At 36.5% G+C, this 23195-nt stretch overlaps 1 protein-coding gene across 1 annotated transcript in view; it reads left to right on the top strand.

Moving 5' to 3' along the window:
* The window catches only part of ALDH1A1 (aldehyde dehydrogenase 1 family member A1), a 55071-nt gene that overhangs the window by 6373 nt on the left and 25503 nt on the right, over positions 1-23195 (top strand). Inside the window, exons 2-5 of the mRNA XM_052644627.1 lie at positions 8249-8353; positions 17435-17575; positions 20024-20153; positions 21752-21813. Coding sequence (XP_052500587.1) covers positions 8249-8353; positions 17435-17575; positions 20024-20153; positions 21752-21813 — 438 coding nt within the window. The remainder of the gene's footprint in view (positions 1-8248; positions 8354-17434; positions 17576-20023; positions 20154-21751; positions 21814-23195) is intronic.

The raw sequence follows: 23195 nt of genomic DNA, 5'->3' as shown, positions 1-23195 counted from the left end.
TTGTGACCCCACGGACTGTAGCCTACCAGGCTCCTCTGTCCGTGGGATTTTCCAGGCAATAGTACTGGAGTGGATTGCTGTTTCCTTCTCCAGGGGATCTTCCCAAGCCAAGGATCGAACCCGGGTCTCCTACATTGTAGACAGATGCTTTACCGTCTGAGCCACCAGGGAAGTCCAAAGTTAGTATCTCTAAAATGGTCTGGGTAATCTATGGGATGATAAAACACAGATCAGCATAAAAGAACACTCCTGGGAATACTGGCATTGATAAAATGGCCATGCACTTGTCTTAAAGTGGCAATTATCTAGCATAGAGCAGTGGTGGTTTGGGTATTCATGATGCTATTATAATTGTGGCCAAATGCGTTATATGTTTATTAGATTGAAGTGGCCATACTGAGCCCTGTTCCACAAAATATGGGCAATAATTGCTTCATTATTAAACATTTAATTAAGAGCCACTGCTAATAAACAAATCAGGAAAGTAAATTTTTGTGTAAATTGGATTTCATCATAGTGATACATTTTGAGTATATATGTGTGCGAGTGTGTAAGTGTGTGTGAGTCTGTCTGTCAAAAGTTCCCACAAATACCAGCATTGCTTGCAAGGTGTGTAAAATGTTGCTAATATTTGACTTTCTGATATTATAATATCTATACTTGATACCTTTATTGTAATGTTGGAATTATTAATGTGAATTTCTTGACTGGGCATTTGCATAAACATCGCACTTCTTAAAATTTTGTCTGAACAACTCTCTCCCTCACCCTGATTCCATTAACTGACCATTTCCTCTTCTCTCCGAATACATTTTCAGAAGTCAAAGAAATGTAAATATCAAACAGCTGAATTATGCTCTACATTTGCCACTTTCTTTAGAAGGAAGGTATATATGCAAGCAATTATATTACTGGGTCTTAGTATTGTTAAGTATTAAATATTTACAGAACTTTCCAGTGCTTCTGCAGCTTACCTCTGATATAGGGTATACATAATGTATGGAAATTATTGATGAGTATTTTTGCCAGCTATGGGACAAAATGATGATGTGGCTCAAAACAGAAAAGCTTCAGCATCTTTTCTTTTTCCCTGATTGAGTTGAAAAGGATGAAAAGGCTCTTCCAAAGACAAGTAAGAAAAGAGTATACACTCATGTTACTAAACTCAGACTGTAATATAAAACAGAAATGAAAAAGAAAAACTTTCTCTCTCCTACTTTTGTTTTGGCCACCCTCTCATTTTATTTTCATTCTTTTGACTGCAGTTAAGCATTTTCCTCCCATCTGTTATTTCCTCCTTAATTTCCTTTTGGATTTTTTTTTTTAACTTTGAGTCTCAACATTTTGCTTTGCTGCCTCAGGGTTTGGGTTAAAAATAATTGCCAGAAGATCTAGCTTTGATTCTTTTAAATGTTTAACACCCCCACCTGACTTTTGCTTAGTCTCCCTCTCTTATTAGCTCGCATCTTGGTTCTTTCTCCCTGCCGTACTTCCCACCCTCCGGGGCTTTGGTACATTTTAGTTTCCTAATGCTGGGGAAAAGTTAACACATTTACAACGTGCATCAGTTCCTATATGTTTTCAGCTGTACCCATTATTCCACATAGCCGAGGCTTGGGATGTCAGGTTTGGAATTTCACACAGGTGACATAAAATAGAGAATCCCTTCAAACTTCCTCACTCTTGGCATGACTTAAAAGAGATTCTTTGTGTGTTGAAAATGTGATCTGTTAAAATCTCTCTGCCACCAAGACAGCGCTGGCTTCTCTTACGGCATCCAGAGCTGCTGGCCCGGGTACAGTTCTGCATAGATCAGGTGAATTTGGGGCACCCCAAGAGACTTTTGGAGGGAGTCAGGGCTTCTCTTTTAAGCCAATGGGTTTCAAAATCTCAGCAGATAAGGCTAATAGGTTTTATTTGCCTATTAGACAAATCTAACTTCATCTAAACCAGTCATCTTTTGAGAAAAGTGCCTATTTATTTAGAATTGTAGCTTTATACCAAACACACTAAGATATAAGAACTTTTCCTCAGGAAAGGCTTTCTTTCATTCAAAATTATGACTTATTCTTGGTCACTAAATTACATTTAGGAAACAGCCATTTTCTTTTTTAAAATCAAAGTTTATATAATGTATCTCTTACAATCTGACATATCTAAAATTTAAAGAGTAAAAATCAATTATTAAGTTGCCTCAACATTTCCATCGATTGTTTTCCCAAATAAGAAGCACTTGAAGTTTAAGAGTATGCATAGGCATCTATAATTTCCCATCAGTATTGTGAACTTGGAGTCTACTGCACATATATATTATTTAAAAGTATCCTGAGTCCAAACTTCATAATTAGAATATAGTTAACATAGTGGTTAAATAGGATCCAGTAATTGTTTTTTACTTTTATAGCATGATCCCTTTCCCTTCAAACTTGCTAAAGGCAAACAGCACATGGAAAATGAAGTTGTAATCAGGATAGATCATTTCAACAGACCTAAAATGGTTTCATAATCATTTTAATAAACATTTATCAACCTATACATCTCCATTTTATATAACTATAGGAAGGATGATTATTCAAAACCATTCAGCTACACAGGTGGCTGCAAGGCATATATAAACTGGATAAAATTAAAACAGAGAACAAGATGATCCAGATAGCCCTACCAATAAATTCTCCACAGCTAAGGGGAAGAAAAGGATGCTACAATACCAGATTCTTTCATCTCATTATCTGCGCCAGATTTCGTTCTCATACTGAAAGGCTGCTGTTTGGGGGAGAATGTATATCATTGATAATTTAGAGACTATGTTGATACATCACTCTTCTTTAAAGGCTTAAGACCTCATGCCTGGAATGTTAAAAGGGTCCCTAGGCTAATCCCCTGGACTCTGTCTGTTGTTGTTGTTGTTGTTTAGTTACTAAGTCTATCTTGTCGGAAACCTTTGTGACCCTATGGACTGTAGTCCATGAGGCCTCTCTGTCCATGTGATTTCCCAGAGAAGAATACTGGAGTGGGTTGTCATTTCCTTCTCCAGGGGATCCTCCCAGACCAGGCAGGGATCGAACCTGTGTCTCCCGCACTGGCAGGCAGATTCTTTACTATTGAGCCACCAGAGAAGCCTGACTCTGTTTGCTCTATCTCAAATCCATTTTTGGTATCAGTATTTCTAAAACATCCATTTGATCCCGTCACTGTCTTATAACATCCAGGACAGAGTAACTTGGGTGTCAAGATCCATCACTAACTGGTTTAATTTTCACTGTTGGAATTTATCTAAGATTTGTTTCCACTGGAATTCTCTGCTTGGGGCTGATCTCTTGACTGTGTTTCAAATATCCCAAGGGGGTTCCCTCTCTCTGCTCTTTGTTTTCCTTCTTTCTACCAATTCAGTCCAAATTTTCAAGGTTGCATTCTTCCAGGCCATGCTCCTTTCTTCTATGAGTTTCTCTGTGCAACTTACTAATTAAAGCATTGCTTTGGTCATTGCACTCTACAATCTTCAATTCTTTACTGACTGATCATGATATAAATATACTCTCCTTTTAGATCACAGCCACTTGGAAGCAGGGCCATAGCTCACTAATCTTCCATGTCTCCCTATTACTAACAGTATTTCTCAGGCGTCTACTCATTATTTGACTAACACTTTTCTGATAAAACAAAAACGACGATTTTGTGTCATATGAGTATAAGCACAAATTCGAACAAAAATTAAGTTCACTGTGTTCCCCTATATTAAAGATAGAAACTGAATAATGCAGAGTAATTGCTGGTAATTTGAGATCATCTGCAACTGATCTCTTTAGTAGCCTGGAGGAGGATAAACTTCTGTTCTTACTTTAATGTTCATTTACAAAATATTCACTGACTCTAATCTGAAAAGGGAGTTTTATGTACAGTTTAAATACAAGAGTCTGATAATGAAAATAGATGGTACATACATATTATAATGGTTCTTTCACCAAAGAGAATGTATGAAGGGATTAAAATAATTTGTAATACACTGGGATGACCCTGAGGGATGTGATGGGGAGGGAGATGAGAGGGGGGTTCAGGATGGGGAACACATGTACACTCATGGCTGATTCATGTCAATGTATGGCAAAAACCAGTACAATATTGTAAAGTAGTTAGCCTCCAATTAAAATAAATAAATTTTTTTAAAAAGTAAGTTGTAATATATGAGAGCATATTATTGAAAAGCTGAAACCACAAATTATCAGTGTAAGAGGACTTAGGTGGGAGATGAAAAGCTTCACCATAGGCTTAACAAAATATAATACATTCTGTACCTTCTTTTTATTAGAGTTTTGGTGAAATTGCACTGTGGAAGGGTAGGATTCTGGGCATATTTCTGACAGCGGGAGACTTTGTGCTCTCTTAGTTTAGAGATATAAAATTGGAGGAGGTCATACTATCTTTAGAGCAGAGAAAATGCAGAATTAGAAATTTGCAAGGCTGGCTAAAGAATCTAGGACAAATAATATGATGTCTTTAGTTTTTGTTTGTTAGATGATGAGCTGATGTGTAGATAGCTAGCTTTAACTCAAAACAAAACATAATAAGTAATTTATTAGTAGGAGATTCAAATGCTATGTTAGGAAAGAGGGAAAAAAAGAGGTTAAATCCAACTGGACCAACTAGTGAAATCCTCAGGAGGAAATGACGTTTTAAAAGAGCTTGAAGTATGAGGAGAAGAAAATAATGAAACTCCAGTCTGAGAAACAGAGTAGAATGAGGCTGAAACAAAGGGGAAAGAGTGGGATAAAAGGTTGGAAAATGATCTTGGGGCCAAGTGGTGAGACACCTCAAACACCATGCTGAGGAGTTTGAGAAGGGAGAACAACATACATATTCTGAGAAGGTGACACAATTTGAACTGCTTTTTCTAGGAAGATTATAATAAGATGAAAAATCAATTAGGCAGAGATAGGGGGCAGGGAGAACAGGGAAAGGTTTTTTGTGTCTTTTTTTAAGCAGCAGCAGCAGAGTTAGCGAGTGAGTGAAAGTCGTTCAGTCGTGTCCGACTCTTTGTGACCCCACGGACTATCCAGTCCATGGAATTCTCCAGGCCAGAATACTGGAGAGGGTAGACTTTCCCTTCTTCAGGTAGCAGAGAACACAGTGTTAAAAAAGGATGAGTAGGGGTTCTGTGTGTCTTTAACAGAAGAGGGAAGGTGTGTGCATGTGTGTGTGTGTGTGTGTGTGTGTGTGAGAGAGAGAGAGAGAGAGAATGCAAGAACAAGTTTTAGAATCTTAGTTTGAAGTGAGAGCAGTGTAAAGCTAGAAATGACAATGAGCTGAACTTGGGACACTTTGATTAAGGTGCTTCCCAGTGATCTCTTGGGGGAAAAATAGGACTAAAGACATAGGAAAGAAAACACTGTAAACTTGAAGAATATGAACTATAAAGTCTACAGTAACTTCAGGAAAAAAAGGATAATATACAGTGAAGGACTCTTTATCAAACATACCAAAATTTACACATTCAGCCTAGTATTCGTTTCTTTCAAAGCAGTCAGTTTTAGGTATCTAGACTTGTTTCAACTATTTGTACAAGATTAAGATTTGTTGTTAGGCCCAAAAAGGAAGAATTTCACTTCAAATTTGCCTTTAGAACTTAGAACAAATTATTTTTAATATCTTTGTTATCAAAAGATAATAAATCTTTATCCTTTGAAAGTAGATTTGATTTTCACAAGTAGGCTAAAATCATTTAAACTTCATCTAGGGTATAAAGTGGGTAAGCAATCAGAGCCAGGCTTCTATGCACAATTAAGCTGTGACTATAAGTTGATGGTATTTTCTTGTTCATCATAAATTTCCTCTAACCTTTCTTAGTATACAAAGATAAATTTCATTGAATATTTAAATCTTATGTGTACAATAATGATATAACAGTTTTTTATTTCTCCCTCAGCCATCTTTTAAAAATGAATTTTATCATTAAATAAAATATTATAAATTAAAAAAAATAATAGCTACAATGCTGATTCACTCCAAAAGATGTTGAGCAAGTCAGTAGTTGTAATATAAATTTATTTTTCTTTAAGTTCAACTAAGAAGTTTATATTTTTTTCATAGAGGCTAATAGGAATTTTATGGTCTTCGTCTGTATTATATTACCCTATCAGAGAAATAAGGATTTTCTCGATACTTCTATCTTTCTCAAACTTCCATATTCGTGTCTTTGGACATCCAGTCTCTTTATCTGAACTGCTTTGCTTCCCCTTTAATTTACTCATGACCACATCTTTTTCCTGTCAGTTCCAGGCTAGTGCTACAATTCTTTGGAACTCCTCCAAATACATAGGTTACATTGGCATGAATAGGCAAATAAGGAGACATATCCTTCCTCTTGTTTTTTTAGCAAGTCAAAATATCAAAGTGGACACATGTGCAGAATATTATAGATTCTACCCATATGTAACTACTGGATTCTCGGTTCTTTGATTCAATTTTAAGTTATTTAGTTAAGAGTTCTACACTGAGGTTAAGATCACTTGAGGGCTGGGATTGTGCTGAACACTTTGACTGGGATTTTTTTGTTCTGAGGATAAATCAGAGAAACAGACACACACTGTCCTTGACCTTATCTTAACTTACAGCTTAGGAGGGAAGGCAGACTTTAAATATGAGTTTTTTTAAAAGTGACAAGCTTTATAGTAGACGTGTAGGAGAACAGGAAATGCTTTTGTAATAATTTTTTAATTTTTTTGAGTAACAATCTTGTAAATCACAGAATATAGAATTAATTATGTGTAAGCATTTTGTGATATATAGTAATATATATCTTATTAATTTGACAGAATGTTAAGCTAAATTTGGACACTGCACAGAACAGCTAAGTCAGTGCAAACTCATAGGTTAATTTAAAAGACTACTGTTATTTCAAATATACACAATATAAATAATTAAATCAACAATGTACAATCTTGAGAGTTGTCACAGGGGAATCTTTAATAGTTCAGTAATTTGTATTTAACATAACAACCAATTTAAACCTTGAGGGGCAGTGTTTCAATACATTCTCCCTCAGAGTTGCACAATTAATAACTTATCTTTAAATATCAAGTAAAGTGGAGGTGTCTGAGTTAAGATATATATTACAGATCCACTGTGTATGTCACCTTTCATTTAAAATTTCATGGGTCAATTACCTGTGGTTTAACATTAAATAAACTAGTTTATGTTGTAAAAATAATCTAACAGGAAGTCACAATACATAATATTCAACACTGTACTTATGATTTTTTTGTATTTCAAAAATGAATAAGAGAAAAAGAGAATAAACAAGAAATAATGGAATGAGAGGAGAAAGAAGAAATTCTAGCTTTTGTCAGAAACAAAATATCACTTTATTCACCACAAAAATAGTCCTTCTTAATTTGGCTACATAAGATATTTTTATTATGTGAAAAGATGAATGAGATATCAAAGGTATTATAGTTTCCATAAAGAAATGCAAATTCAGCATTGCAAAAACTGAAACAGACTTTTTAAATGACATACTAACACTTCTTAATATTTTTACTCTTTGTGTACACAGAACAAAATTCAATTATTTTCTGGACCACCTGTTTCTTTAGATGCAAGTCTCTTTTTCATAGATAGAACTAAGAAATCTAGTACCTGATTTCATCTGAGGACAAATAATTTACTAGACAACATTTTAAAAAGAAGAATGAAACCCTTATGTCTTTAAAAAGTCAATGAAGAAATGTCACTAACTGATTTTTTTCCTAAGCAATCTTCTTTTAAAATCCTCCCTCAGGCTACTTTTAAGACAGTAAGCTAAAGGATCAGAAAATAGTCACTTACCATACCAAATCACCAGTAGCCCAAGATAAGCATGTTCAGAATCTGAAGTGGAAAATAGACAATGATTCATAAAGATCAAGCCCAATTAAGCCTTCACTCTTGCCTCAAATTCATGGTTATTTAAGATAACAGCATCTTTCTCTAAATTGTTTTCTCCAGTCTGTATTTTCTGTTCTTTAAATGACCTCATATCTTAGTGAAATTGTAAAGTATTACTTTATTTTAGTGTGTTATATATGCACGCGTGTGTGTGTTTGTGTGTAAAATGTTTTAAACAGTCAAAAAAATTCCTGGAGAAGGCAAGTAGCTGAGGGAGGTGAGGTTGTAACATTGGGTTCACTTAGTGCTTTAGTTTAAGTTTATAAAAAGTTTCTAAAATTGGCTGGATATTTAAGTGCCTTTTTACTTACCTTCCCTCTGTCTACAGATCTTCATAAACAATGAATGGCATAGTTCAGTGAGTGGTAAGAAATTTCCAGTCTTTAATCCCGCAACTGAGGAGAAACTCTGTGAGGTGGAAGAAGGAGATAAGGTGAGTTTTGTAACACTATTTGCATTTTATGCCAGGTTTCTTTGTTTCTCACCATTCTGAGTGCCTAACCCCTATTCCATCTTCAAACAGTCATGTCATGAAAATATGGTTTCCAGGGCATCTGGGGAAATATTCTTGGTACATAAAGGGTACTCAATAGTCACGTTAATAATGATGAGCCTGTTCTTCTGGGTGTGGAGTTTCTTTTCATATTATTTTCCTTGCTTGTTTTTCAATTTAAATAGTATCTATATTTATTGAATGACCAGACTGCATATGAAGTGAGTGGTCATAGGTTTAAAAAGTGGAGAAATCCTTTATTTATATAAAACATTTTTCTTAAGTGACAAAAGGAAACTAAAAAAAAAATTTTAATACAGGACTTTAGTAACAATACATTGCCAAGTCATTGCAATAACAAGCAGTGAATTAACATTAATCAGTACCTAAAAAACTGAATTTTAAAGGATTTAAGTTGAATCACAAATTGTGTTGTTTCTTTTTAGCTAATAATATAACAACACAAGCTAACTTTTATGGTGATAATTTTTAATATTGATTTTAAAAAAATTTAGTACACAATGCAACCCTATGTACTATTGCTAGCCACTTTTACAAATGATGATAGAATTGCAGAAATAAACGGGTAATTTCCTGAAGATGATATTGCTAATACATAATGAAATCAGCATTCAAATGCTGATTTGAATCGTGCTTCTGACTCCAGAACCTGTGACCAGCAGGGCTACTCTCTTTCTTTGTTAATATTATTAAAGTAAGAGAAGAAGAAGTGAAGTCACTCAGTTGTGCCCAACTCTTTGTGACTGCATGGGCTGTAGCCTACCAGGCTCCTCTGTCCATGGGATTTTCCAGGCAAGAGTACTGGAGTGGGTTGTCATGTCCTTCTCCAGGAGATCTTCCCGACCCAGGGATTGAACCCGGGTCTCCCGCATTGTAGGCAGATAGGTCAGGGAGTGAAGAGATTAGAAGCCTTCAGAATTTTTATCTGAACACATATCTTAAAAAGAATATGGTTTAATTGGAAAAGATTTTTCTGGTCTTTAGTTGTCTAGCTCTTATCAAGATTTTAATTTCTGTCATGTAAGATATAAAGAGGTTAATTATTTTGCTACATGAAAAGACTACTTATTGGAAGATGAAAATTCAGCAAAACTCAAGGATAATACTACTTTCAGTAGTATTACACTGTCAGTTCATGGCAGCAGTCATATGTTCTCGTCCTTTCTCCATTCTTTCCTTATCTTCTTCCCAATCAACTAATCTCAAGATATTACACCTTGCAAACCTATTTGAAAACAGTGATAGACCTGAAGGGCTCTTTAGGATTTAGGAAAGGCCCTGGATTCAGGTTGCAGTATTATCAGAAGAAAAAAGACCCATGCCTTGAGGGGCAAGAATGCAGAGTTTAGACAGAGGAGTCAAGGGCTTGAGAAGTAGAAACAAAATAGAATGGAGACACATGTCATCTGCTTTCAGATTTCACTTTCTATATACCAGAGTTCGTCCATGCATAAATTCCTCAAGGGTTTCTCATTGACTATGGGGAAAAAAATTTTTGCTTCTGGCTTCCACTTTTCCCTATCAGTGTAAGAGTTCCAACCTTTACCATGCCCCAAACATTGCATATTGGCCACTGCCTCTAGACAATGGCCGTGGTACTGTCCTTGGGACCAAGTTCAAGTCATCATCTGTGATAAGAGCACAAAAGATCCACAGCTGCATTTATCATTTAACCTTTTGGCGCTTCTATTCCTTTTTGTATAAAAGAGGGAGATAGAAAAAACTTGGGGGAGTTTAACTAAGGAAACATGGGGGACTTCCCTGGTGGTCCAGTGGTTAAGACTCCATGGTTTCAGTGCATGGGGTGCAGGTTCAATTCCTGGTCAGGAAACTAAGCTCCCACATACCTTGTGGTTGACTGCCCTCCCCACAAAAGAATTGGAAAAAAAGAAGAAAACAAGTAAGTGAAGTGTTTTAATAGTGCCAGGCATATAATGAAGCCTCCATTGTTATAGGTTTCACATTTCTTTAAGCTTTGTCTAACCTTTCCAGGTATAATTGCTCTCTTCTATGTCATTATAGAGCACCACGTTTAAGTATATTCTAAACCTTGTGTTTTATTGCTTATTGGTTAATTTGTCTGAGACAATATGCTTCTTGTAGAGATCGAAGATGTGAGATGAACTTGGTTTAGAGGTGAACTTGTAGAGATGAACTACATCTCACCTTTATGCCCATGGTATCTAACACACTATAAGTAATGAATAAATGAAATAATTTACTCCTTTATCAAGTTTTGTTTCTATATATTTCATACATCTCAGAAATCTAGTACTAAATTGACTATTGACTAAAGCGGTAATTCTAGAAATTTTGAATGCTTTAGAATTTCCTGGGGGGTGGTGCTTAAAACACTGATCCCCGAGCCCCACCTATCCCCAAGTTTGTTTCAGTAATTCTAGAGTGAGACCTGAGGACCTACATTTCTGACAAATTCTTAGCTGAAGCTGATGTTGTTGGGATCAGGATAAGGGAATATACTTTGAGAACCACTGAACAAATATATTAAATCATAAGTTGTAGCTCCTCTCAGGTGTTATTAACATATAACAGGAGGCAGGGGTTCTGACAAGTACGGAAGTTAATGATTGGGAACTGTGCTAAGACAATCCCTCTGCATCTCTCTGAAATGGTGCAAGACTGAACTAGGGCAGAGAAGTATTGATGATCCCTGGCAAAGTATTCAGGAAATGCAGAACCCTGGGTCCCAATGAGCCATTCCCAGAAATAAGAGAAAAATTGGTTCTTCACATTCAATATGGAGAAATAGCTTTTAATCAGAGACTCGTAGAGATCTACCCAGCATTCTGTTTGTGCTAAATCACTTCAGTCATGTCCGACTCTTTGCAACCCTGTGGACTGTAGCCCACCAGGCTCAGTGGGATTTTCCTGGCAGGAATACTGGAATGGGTTGCCATTTCCTCCTCCAAGGGATCTTCCTGATCCAGGAACCCACCTGCATCTCCCACAGTCCCTGCATTGTAGGTGGATTCTTGACCACTGAGCCACCGGGGAAGCCCCCAACCCAGCATTGCTGCTGCTGCTAAGTCGCTTCAGTCGTGTCCAACTCTGTGTGACCCCAGAGACGGCAGCCTACCAGGCTCCCTTGTCCCTGGGATTCTCCAGGCATTACATGACCTCAAATATCCTAGTTGCTTGAGTGGCTGTGACAACCCTGAAGAGGTGGGAAAAGCAACAACAGGCAAGCTGAGGGCAGAGTTGAGCCCCTGATGGTTGCCTACTCTTTCTCTCCAGAGGTGTCCTGGCCTCTCAGGAGGGAGACCACAGAACTGTTTGCAGTTTGCATTAGAGAAAGTAAAAAACATTTCTTAATTCTTTAGCTGTGGGGCCTTGGACATCTCACTTGGCCCCTAGCTTCTGGAATGAGTTTCCTCAGGAAAACAAATCTGTGCCTGGAATTCCAGGTGAAATCTTGTCAGGCCATCTGAGGGCTTGGCATCGTTGGTGAGATTTACCCTCTTTATAAAGTGGCATGAGGGAAAGCTGATGATCACACCTGAAGCTTTAGAAATAGCGATTATCCTTTCGCTCTCTGCTTATTGACGGTTACTGCTGCTTGTCGAAGAGAAGAACTGTCTGTGCAAATGTAGATTAAAAACATTCATTAACGTCCAACAAAGCTTCAAATCAGGTCACTGTGCTAATGGAGTTGGCTGAATACTTATCTCTCAAGTAAGATTGTTTATGGTATAAACTGTCCATAGCAAGCAACTGTTTGCTTGAGATCCAGTGCTCTTGTCATCATATTCTTTTCTGAAATAATCAACCAGCTTTTGTTTTTAAATAATTATTGCTGTTCTCACAAGTTTGCCGACAAATGTATAGTAACTTCTAACGTTGCTTAGTGAAGGTACAAATCTAGTAAATTACAGGGTCACAGTAAACCTAATATTCTGGAACTGACTCTTTAGATAATGAGCCAAGAGGTTTTAAGGATTTAATTTATGAGTAGAATGGAGCTAACAATGGGCTACATACAGCCTTTCAATGGTATTATAAAGAGAGGAGGAGGGGCAAGAACAAATGGAGGTTACAAAGCAAAGCACAGATGTGGGTGGGAACTGTTTTCTTTTCACTTCAGTGGCTCTTTTAGGCTATATCGCCTAATCCCACAAGCTGCTTTTAATACTACAGCATGACCTAGCAAATAATTGGTGGGGATAAAAGTAAATGTCCATTACAGTAAGTGTCTGTGACAGGTGTAAAACTGGTCTGATAACTATTTTCTCCAAATATGGATGAATGTAATATGGAAATGCGTGGTCTGGCAGGAATGGATGAGTTCAGTCCTTCCTTAACTTCCTCTGTTCAACTTGGGGTCCCTTACTTTAAAAAAAGGAACACTTTAAACACTATGAGGTAAAAGCGCTATTGATGGTAGAAAATTTGAGTGAATGTATCAAATTGTTTCCTAGTTATTTAAAAATTATGTCTTTGGATATGCTAGTCCTGGATTAAAAATCCAAGCAATAATAGTCTTGGGATAATAATAATAATAATATTTTTTAAAACCTCTATACCTAATAGTTTGATTAATGTAAAAGCTGTGCTATGTAATGGAATCAATTAAGATATGAATTATTTTATAAATATCAATATAAGAAGATTATTTATATAAGGAGCACCCTTATATGAAATCAATGTAATGTAATGAAACTCATTATCCAATACATAATAAAATGTTTAAATATTTATTAACTGCCTATCGCAGACTCAAAGAGTAAGAAATATTATAGCTTATACTAGCTGCTACTGCTAAGTCGCTTCAGTCGTGTCCGACTCTGTGTGACCCTGTGGATTACAGCCTACCAGGCTCCTCCGTCCATGGGATTTTCCAGGCAAGAGTACTGGAGTGGGTTGACATTGTCTTCTCCTAGCTTATACTAGAGGTAGCAGTAAATATTCATTGCAAAGGAGATCATTATCAGGATAGCTTTAAAGCTATCCTAAAACTGGATTTTGGAATCAGATTTGGAATCAAATTTTGGTTCTACTATAACTACATCTCATGTCCTATAAAACCAAGTCTGTGATGCTTAACTACAGCAGTAGCATAGTGCCAGGAACTTAGTAAGCTCTTAACTAGTAGCTATTATCAAGCTGGTTTAGTTTGGCAAAGGTTTAGATAGGTTGTGATATTTGAGCTGGGTCTTAAAGAATATGAAGGATTTTGAAAGGCAGGGATGAGCTGGGAGAACGTTCTAGGACGGAAAATTACAAAAGCAATTGTGAGAAATAGAGGGCTACCTAGAGTAGAAAACGTATAAACACAAGTTTGAGTAGATGACTTAGAGACTGAAATGAGAGGCCTTGAAAATCAGAAAGAGGAGACTGGCTTCAGGACTGTGGGCAAAAGGGAGAATTTGCAAATACAGGGAAGGAAAAGTGATATGGTCAAATTATTTGAGGAAGATTAGCCTGGTAGAAATAGGCAAGACCATAAAGTGGTGGCTCAGTGGTAAAGAATCTACCTGCCAGTACAGGAGATACAGGAGATGCAGGTTTGATCCCTGGGTTGGGAAGATCCCCTGGAAGAGGAAATGTCTACCCACTCCAGTATACTTGCCTGGGAAATCCCATGGACAGAGGAGCCTGGCAGGCTACAGTCCATGGGGTCAGAAAGAGTTGAACACAGCTGAGTGACTAAGCACACAGCAGGCAAACAATCTGAGGAGGGAAGAGAATGGACTTAGGAGGGTTAGCAACAATGCAAAATGATAGCCTAAAATAATACAGGGCAGTGAAAACTGAAAGGAAGTATTAAAATACACTAGAATTGCTGAGTTGTTTGTTTTGACTCACTCCAACTCCAATAGAACACACTACCACTTAATGAACATTTAACAAAATGTCTGTCACACAGAAAATGTTTCAAATATCACCTTATTTAGTCTTCAACACAACTCCATGAGGTAAATTATGGTGGTGGAGTAGTCGCTAAGTGTTATCCATCTCCTTGCTAGCCCCTGGACAGTAGCCTGCTAAGCTCCTCCATCCATGGAATTTTCCAGGCAAGAATACTGGAGTGGGTTGCCATTTCTTTCTCCAGATCTTCTCAACTGAGGGAATGAGCCCATGTCCTGTTTTGGCAGGCAGATTCTTTACCACCGAGCCACATGGGAAGCATGTGAGGTAAATTATCCCTATTTTAAAGATAAGAAGAGACATTGCTGGTGGTCCAATGATTAAGAACCCTTCTTGCAATGCAGGGGGCACAAGTTCAATAACTGGTGGGGAAACTAAGATCCCACGTGCAGCAGAGCAATTAAGCCCACACGCCACAACCACTAAGCTTGTGTGCCACAACTAGGGTATCTGTGTGCCACAACAAAAGATCCCACATGCCACAGCTAAGACCTGACACAGCTTAAATAAATAAATATTCATTTTTAAAAAGATAGGAAAACGGAAGGTTAGAGAAGTCATATAATAATATAGCTCACTTCAGAATGAACTGAACCAAATTTCTCATGGTTTATAATAATGACGTGATTATGTGGTTGTATGTTTCTCCCACACAATTAGGATTTTCCAAAGGTTGGTCTCGTTACTTCACTATTTTATGGTTAGCAACCTGATAAGAATGCTACAGAACAGAGTGTTGAGCAAATCTTCAGTGTTTAGCAAATCATAAATGGATGAATAGATGGATACTTCAAAACTTACATAGTTAATAGGTGAGGAACCAGAATTCAGATCTGGGTTGTTTTGTTCCAGAGCTATATATTAACTACCATTACTCTATTTCTGTGCCTGAAAGATAAAATATATGAGAAAAGGAGAAGCATGATCTAAAGAATATAACCACAAAACTGTCCTTATTTATAGTAGCATTCTCCAGGAACATATTTTCCATATGGCAGAGTTACTTGTCTTGAAGCCAATTATTCCATATCCCTTTGAGAGGCCAGAATGCCTATGATAAACCATATTTGGCTAAGGCTGATGATAGAACACTGAGCAGAAGGATCCCAGGGAAAGCTGTGTCATACAGACCTTTTTAAACACAGAGCATGTATTTTATAAGCTGTGGTATCTACAGATCATGCTGGCAATTTCAGATTCTTGCAGTTTGCCTTTAATGTTTTTCAATAGCACTCTTCCAAAATGATTTGGAGAAGGTGAGAACCTATGGCCTAAAACAATGTCTAAATATAAGCAATCAATGTGGTTAACTGAATGCTCAAAATAGGAACTATATATGTATATATATATATATATGCGTTTCTTAGGAATGGAGAGTAATAATACATTTATTTTATTGTATATAATCGTCATTCCCTCAAATGTTAAACAGTAATATATACAAGTGTATGATGCTTACAGTGAAAGAATATTTGCTTGTAGTCTGTATTGTGATAATATTACCACTTAGACCAGATTATGCTTCTAAAGTATTTCTCTGGCCCAAGATCATTTTAGTGTGGCAATAAATATTGTAAAAATAATTTACTTTGCTTGTATTTTAATTTGCAGACATGTAAGTTTGGGACGACTTCTTCTTTTTTTTTTTTTTTTACTTTTTGGCCACACTACACTGGATCTTAGTTCTTCAACCAGAGATCAAATCTGTGCCCCTTGAAGTGGAAGAGTAGAATCTTGGCCACTGGACCACCAGGGAATTTCCAGTTTGGAACTTCTTAACTAAATATAATAAAAGACAGGGAATATTAATCTGAGATCCATGCCTCCTCAAGGGAAGATACCATTGTTGAATGGGCTCAGTTTAATTTGGGTAACTTAAAAAAAAAAAAAAAGAACAATTTTCTCTTCAGTTTCTTTCAGGGAACTATCACTCCTACCCAAAAGAAAACACACTGGCCTAAGAGGTACACGATTTGTGGAGTTTGTATAGCTTCACAGAGTGAACAGACTGATGTACAAAAGAACACTGGGATGATGTGCATGTTTAAAGTATTTGCAACTGATTTGATGGGGGAAGGAAAAAGGACACAGGAGGTAGTAACGGAAGAGGTAGTGGTTTTTGTAGTAGATGGATTCTATAGGAGCTCATAGATCTGACCAAAGATCTATGGGAGTGAGTGACCAGGGAGAGCACTTAACTGAGGCAGAGGAGGAGAGAACAGGAGGAGTAAACCAGTTTAGGAAAAGGTGTGAGTAAAGACACACTAATGAAGGCAAGAAACCTAGACTGAGTGTGAAATTTCTTGATTACTTTTGTTTGAATTAATATAATTAAAGCAATGTCTTAATAGTAAGAAACTGACCAGTTGGGAAATGAGAGGTTGTAATATACTGACCCTTCTTTATACCAGACCCTGCTGCCTCTATGCCTTTTTTCCTTCTGCACAAGAGGACTGAGGACATGTTTATAATGTTTACTCTTCAACAGCAAAACACAGTTCTTATTCACCCTTCAGTAGGTTCTTCATGAGAGTACCCAGCCCATAAAATCAACAGAGATCCAAGAAGATACTCACTGTTTAAGATCTTGAGTTTCCCTGGAACTTTTGGCAACCAAGTTACCAAAACAGTAAAATGTAGTGATGAAGAGCTAAGATTCTACAGCCAGCTGGGCTCTGTATAAAACATAGTTTAGCCACTTTCAGCTACTGAGCTTGAGCAAATCTCAACCTTCTTTTTTTGCTTCAGTTTCCTCATCTGTAAAATAGAAAATGTATCTGTGTCATAAAGCTATTGGAAATTAAATGAGTTAATATGTGTGAAGCAATTAGAACATTACCTGATGTAAGGTAAACACTCCAATGATAGCAACTATTAAAATACAGTATTTCTATTCTAGGAAATCATGCATGTGCTATGTATATGGCACTCATCATTCCAAAAAGTAGACAGCAGGTATAATTCTAATATACAGTAGTTGAGTCTGTACAATGTGCTGGACTTTGAGCTGATGAAGACACAGCTTATGAGGAACTCTAGTCTATTTTATATGGTTATTATCATTGAATTTATGAATATATTTAGCCCACTAATTGAATTCACTTTGACTTGCAGGAGGATGTTGACAAAGCAGTGAAGGCTGCAAGACAAGCTTTTCAGATTGGCTCTCCATGGCGTACTATGGATGCTTCAGAGAGAGGACGCTTGTTAAACAAGTTGGCTGACTTAATTGAAAGAGATCGTCTGCTCCTGGCGGTGAGTATTAACTGAACTGGGCAGAACTCAAAATCTCTAGAAAGCATTCATGGTTCAGATTGGTAACTTATTTTGTTGTTAGTGGTCACTATATACTCTCTAAACAACAATAACAACAATATACTTTCTAAAAACAAAACAAAAAACTTCTACCAGCTCTTGTATATGAACCATACCACTGAGCTTATTTTCAGACAATAAGTACTCTGCACTCGGGTCCTAGATGATGTTAATATCTACTCCCAAAATAGATTTTGCAGTCTAAACTTTGGCAGATGCTGAGTTAAAACAAATTAAACAAATTTCTTTCCTTAACTGTAGAATTTCTGAGTCTTTAACAAGGTCATCTGCAGCATGAAGATTCTAGAATAATAGACTAGCTTTCTTGAATTTACTTGACTACTGAACTCTGAGTGAAAAAAATCTCATGGACTTTCTTAAAGGTGCCCAGAATATTCCTTTAAAATGACTCTTATTTCTCCAGTCTTAGCCTACCAAAGCAGTTAATAAGTGGCCACTTTTTCCCCTCCTGAAATGAACTGATACACATTCACAATGGCCTTGATTAAATTATATGCTTTTTGTAGGTGAGAGAGTAATAAAGAAAAATCCATTCATGTGTTTATAAAAATGTTATTTTTATGTATACTCCTTTTAAAAAACATTTCAGCAGTTATATGGATTAGCACATAAAATGGGTAGAGGGGGTGTTTCCTTGTTTTCTCCTTGAGAAGCCAATTTAACACAGGGCAACAGCAACAGAAGATTTCAGAGTAAGCTTTTACTGCCTTTAGAACCCTAACTTGCAGTAACAGGAAGGCTTTCTTTTTTAAATCAACATTGTTAGTTATAGTTAATCAAAGTGTTGTTTATTATCCAATCAAAGATTCAGCATAAAATATGCAAAAGTATGGAATTAGAAGTTATACACAGTATAACATTAACTGAAAATATCCTATAGGAGGAAAGCAGAATATGTTAAAACTTGGCTTCCTTAACTTATTTAATCTGTGAATTACAGAGACAGAATATTGTACAACAGACAAGGAAATGATTTAAGAGTTTGTCACCTGTACATTTTTGCCTCAGCAGAACATCAGGCCCCAAAGTCTTAAAAGTTCTCCTTAAGAAAAGGAGGAAAAGAAGAGATAGTCATCCTAAAACCATTAGGGCACTAGATTAAAAAATGCTGAACTTTACAGACTAAACATTCGAGTAATTATGGTATTAGTGACAAAACTCAGAGTTTCACAATTCAGAATTCTGTGGAAGAAATCTCATGGATTAAAAAATATCTAGAGGTTACTTAAGTTTGTGTGAATTGTGTGAGAATATCCACACGGAATGTAAAAATTAAAAATGATTATTGAGGGATTATTAATGGTCACTGACAGTAAATAGACACCCACTGTTGTATCATGCAACAAGTAAAATCTTCTTGGAACCCTGATCCGACTAAAGAGACTAAGCACCAATCTCACAAGCTGTGTGTATATCAAATTGTGACCAATTCCTGGAAAGCTGGTTCACTAGGGGCCCTCAGAATGAGACAGAAGGGCACTAAAGTTTAGAAACCAGAAGCGCAATACCTTTTCTACCCGTATTTTATGTCGTTAAGCAAGTCATTTTAACTCTTTTTTTTAATCGCCTTTTTACAAAGAGGAAGTTACACAAGATTGCTCACAGGATTTCTTCCAGTGTTTTCAAAATTCCCTAGCACATAACTATTCAAAATATTCAGTTCATTTCAGTCGCTCAGTTGTGTCCAGCTGTTTGCAACCCCATGGACTGCAGCACGCTAGGCTTCCCTGTCCATCACCAACTCCCAGAGCTTGCTCAAACTCATGTCCATTAAGTCAGTGATGCCATCCAACCATCTCATCCTATGTTGTTCCCTTCTCCTCCTGCCTTCAATCTTTCCCAGCATTAGGGTCTTTTCAAATGAGTCAGTTCTTCACATCAGGTGGCCAAAGTATTGGAGTTTCAACTTCAGCATCAGTCCTTCCAATGAATACCCAGGACTGATTTCTTTTAAGATTGACTGGTTTGATCTCCTTGCAGTTCAAGGGACTCTCAAGAGTCTTCAACACCACAGTTCGAAAGCATCAATTGTTTGGTGCCCAGCCTTCTTTATGGTCCAACTCTCACATCCATACATGACTACTGGAAAAACCATATTTTTGACTAGATGGACCTTTGTTGGCAAAGTAATGTCTCTGCTTTTTAAAATGCTGTCTAGGTTTGTCATAGCTTTTCTTCCAAGGAGCAAGTGTGTTTTAATTTCACCGCTGCAGTCACCATCTGAATGATTTTGGAGCCCAAGAAAATAAAGTCTGTCACTATTTCCATTGTTTCCCCATCTGTTTGCCATGAAAGGATGAAATATTAACCATCTTTTTAATATAAAATTTCTATGGAACTTTAGACTTGGGATGATCTCTTTTTCAGACAATGGAGGCTATGAATGGTGGAAAACTATTTTCCAATGCATATCTGATGGATTTAGGAGGCTGCATAAAAACACTACGCTACTGTGCAGGCTGGGCTGACAAGATCCAGGGCCGTACAATACCCATGGGTAAGTAACTTTAGGAAACCACCCAGAGTGAGGGTAGGGGTGTGGAGAACACTATAGAGATGAATAATTCCAAACTCTCCCTTTTAAAGATGTCAACCAAGTAGGGGAAAATTATTTTCTTCTTGACTTTGAGACAATGCAGTTCTGAACCTGGAAGTTCTGCTAAGATTCATCATATGGATTTTAAAATTGTTCCAGCATAATCATGCAGAAGATAACACTACAGATATTTTAGAAAATATTAGAGTAAGAACATCTGTATGCCCACAATCACTGATTTAAGCAGTTGTCTCTCTAAGGAAACTTTTCAAAGCTGGCCTCTGAAATTATTTATTTGGGTTTTATTCCAACAGTGACATTTACATTCTTCCTATAATGTAATTATTTAAGCCTCTTTGTATGTTTCAGTATGAGTAAGCTCTAGTCATTCTGTGTGCCTGGTCTAACTCAGTATAGTTAGAGCAGGCTAATTAAACAAACTAATTCACATTGATTTGTTTCAAATAGTTTCAAAGAAAGATGAGCCTGTGTTTATAGCTTAAGAATTTGTGTGAGTGAATATGTTTGCTTTTTAGTATTTTAATACCGTATACACATAATGGGATAAGAATATGAAAAACATCAATTTGGGAAACACCAGGAGCTGAATTTAATTCATATAAACTTACTGACTATGAAAACAAAACATCCTCCAGGACTGGCCCTGATGTGCATTTCCATCTAATTGGAGCAGCCCTCAGCTTAGAAGTGAGCACCAGGAAGTGCAAAGGGGAGAGAGAGACCATGGTGGGACCAAGAACTGTGGATATTTTAGAAACTTTTATTTTACCTTTGACAAAACAGGAGAAGCCATTTAGAGTACAAATACATCTTGACAAGGGGCCCTCTTGCTATGACAGCCGGGAAATTTTTGTGGGAACTAGAACAGAACAAATCACAAAGCATAGTGCAAATTCAGGATGAGCACATCAAGGTCACATGTGGTCATTCATTGAGGCATATGAGTCAATCAGATCCAGACTGAAAAGAAATGTTTTCTACTTCTGACATCTTTTTCATAGATTAAGAGAATTTGCTTTTATCATTTGGTAAGCAAAAAAAAAGAGGACTTTTTAGAACAAGTCAGTGGGAAAAACTTGCCACTCATAGAGAGCTATTTTTTAATTCTACTATGTTTTAATTTTACTATTTTTAAAATTATATTAGGCACTTTAAAAATTACTGCTTGAACTTGAGTCATCAGAAACAGAGCTCTGTTTCTTTCCTATTTATACACCTCTTATTTCCTTTATCATGAAAGAAAGGAAATTTTGAGAATAAGTATGAATTAGAAAGTAGTCCTCTGGGAGGAGCAGAGATAGAATAAACTTATTCAGATCTTCAACAATTGTGCACCTAACTCAGTTTTATGGTTCCTCTTATTTCAAATTACTATTTGAGGGCTCACCCTATTTTAGGCTTTTCATTTTGTAAATAATCAGAAATATAAACACTTTTTAAATTATTGTCTATATCTTCCTCTCACATCAGCCGCAAACCACCATTCTATGACTATCAAGCACATTTGTCCATAAATGTTTGTGCATTTTATTTTCCAGATGGAAACTTTTTTACATATACAAGAAGTGAGCCTGTTGGTGTGTGTGGCCAAATCATTCCTGTAAGTTGTTCCCTTATGTAACTTTCAGTCTCCAAAGAAATGAGTTCTAATTCTATTTCATTTGGTAATAATGCTTTCTCAGGCACAAATGAATGCTTAGATATTTGCTAAATGTGGAGCAAATATAGTCATTTTTGAACTTAGGTCTCTCTGTGACTATACCCTTTGAATACGAACTAGGTAATCTAAATCCTATCTATACTCTGGTACATCTCTTGAGTGTGTTTCCATAGTGCAATATCACCAAATCTTAACCTTTTACCCTAAGGTTTGTTTTAAAAAGCTCTATTGTAAACTCTGTTTAAGACTTACGATTAACATGTACATAGCAAAGCAGTCATTGTGCAAGACACCAGCCATTTCAGTGAAGTATAGTATGGCCAACAGCTCTCTAACACTTCATATATCTGCATTGGGACTTCTCAGCATGGAGAATAGCAGCAACCAGAGTGCTCAAATTCATGAATGAAATTTCTTAACTAAATGAAAGAAACCATGCCAGAGGCATTTGAAGCAGAGTATGGAATATATTTTACCTTTAGATAAAAGGCTTTGATTCTCCATATTCTTCTTTGAGAAAGTACCATGTTTAAGCAGAATCATGAAGATTTCCTTTTAAGTCCAACAAATAGGAGACTTCCAATGATTTTACTTTTAAATGACATATTCGAAAAGGCAAAAAAAAAGAAAAAAGAAAAAAAGGTAAAATGCCCGGGTGTTCTTAAATGAGGAAGTGGTAATGACTATCTTTTGTTCCAACGAGACTGAAATACATGTGTACCAACGTTTTGAATGAAATTGCTTGTTAGTTCAAAACTCCCAATAAAATCCATAAAATTACATAATCCTGAATAGTAGTAATTGCTAACATTTACTGTTTGTCTGTGGTGAACCAATCATTGTGTTACACGTTTGGACCACTTTCTCTATGAATCTTCAGGACAGCTTTCTGAAGTAAAGAGAATTGTTGTCAGCATGAGCAGATGATGAAATCATACATAGAGTGCATATAACTTGTCTGAATTCATATGGCTGCTCAGTGATTGAGCTGAGATTTGAACCAACCTGTCAGTCTCCAGACTTTAGACTTCTGCCTTTAGCAAGCTGTTTTCAGTGGAAGTAAATATTACTAAATATTATTATTGGGTAAATAGTTATAATTAAAGACCTGTTAAGGAGTGAGGAATCGTTACACTTTTTAAACACAGACAACTTCGAATATATTTAATAGTAAGGCTTGTTTTCTAAACCATACAGTGATTTCTTTTTCCTGGTAGAAAATAAACTCAAAATAAGAGCACTTGATAAAATTTTATGACTTTCTCCTACTCTCTTCCTGTATCTAGTTTATTCGGAGTTTGTTTTTGTTGTTGTTGTTGTTA

This window comes from Budorcas taxicolor, chromosome 8 (genome assembly GCF_023091745.1).
Source record: "Budorcas taxicolor isolate Tak-1 chromosome 8, Takin1.1, whole genome shotgun sequence".
Classification (NCBI taxonomy): domain Eukaryota; kingdom Metazoa; phylum Chordata; class Mammalia; order Artiodactyla; family Bovidae; genus Budorcas; species Budorcas taxicolor.
Note: the sequence above shows the minus strand (reverse complement) of the source record. Positions and strands in the feature narration are given on the sequence as shown.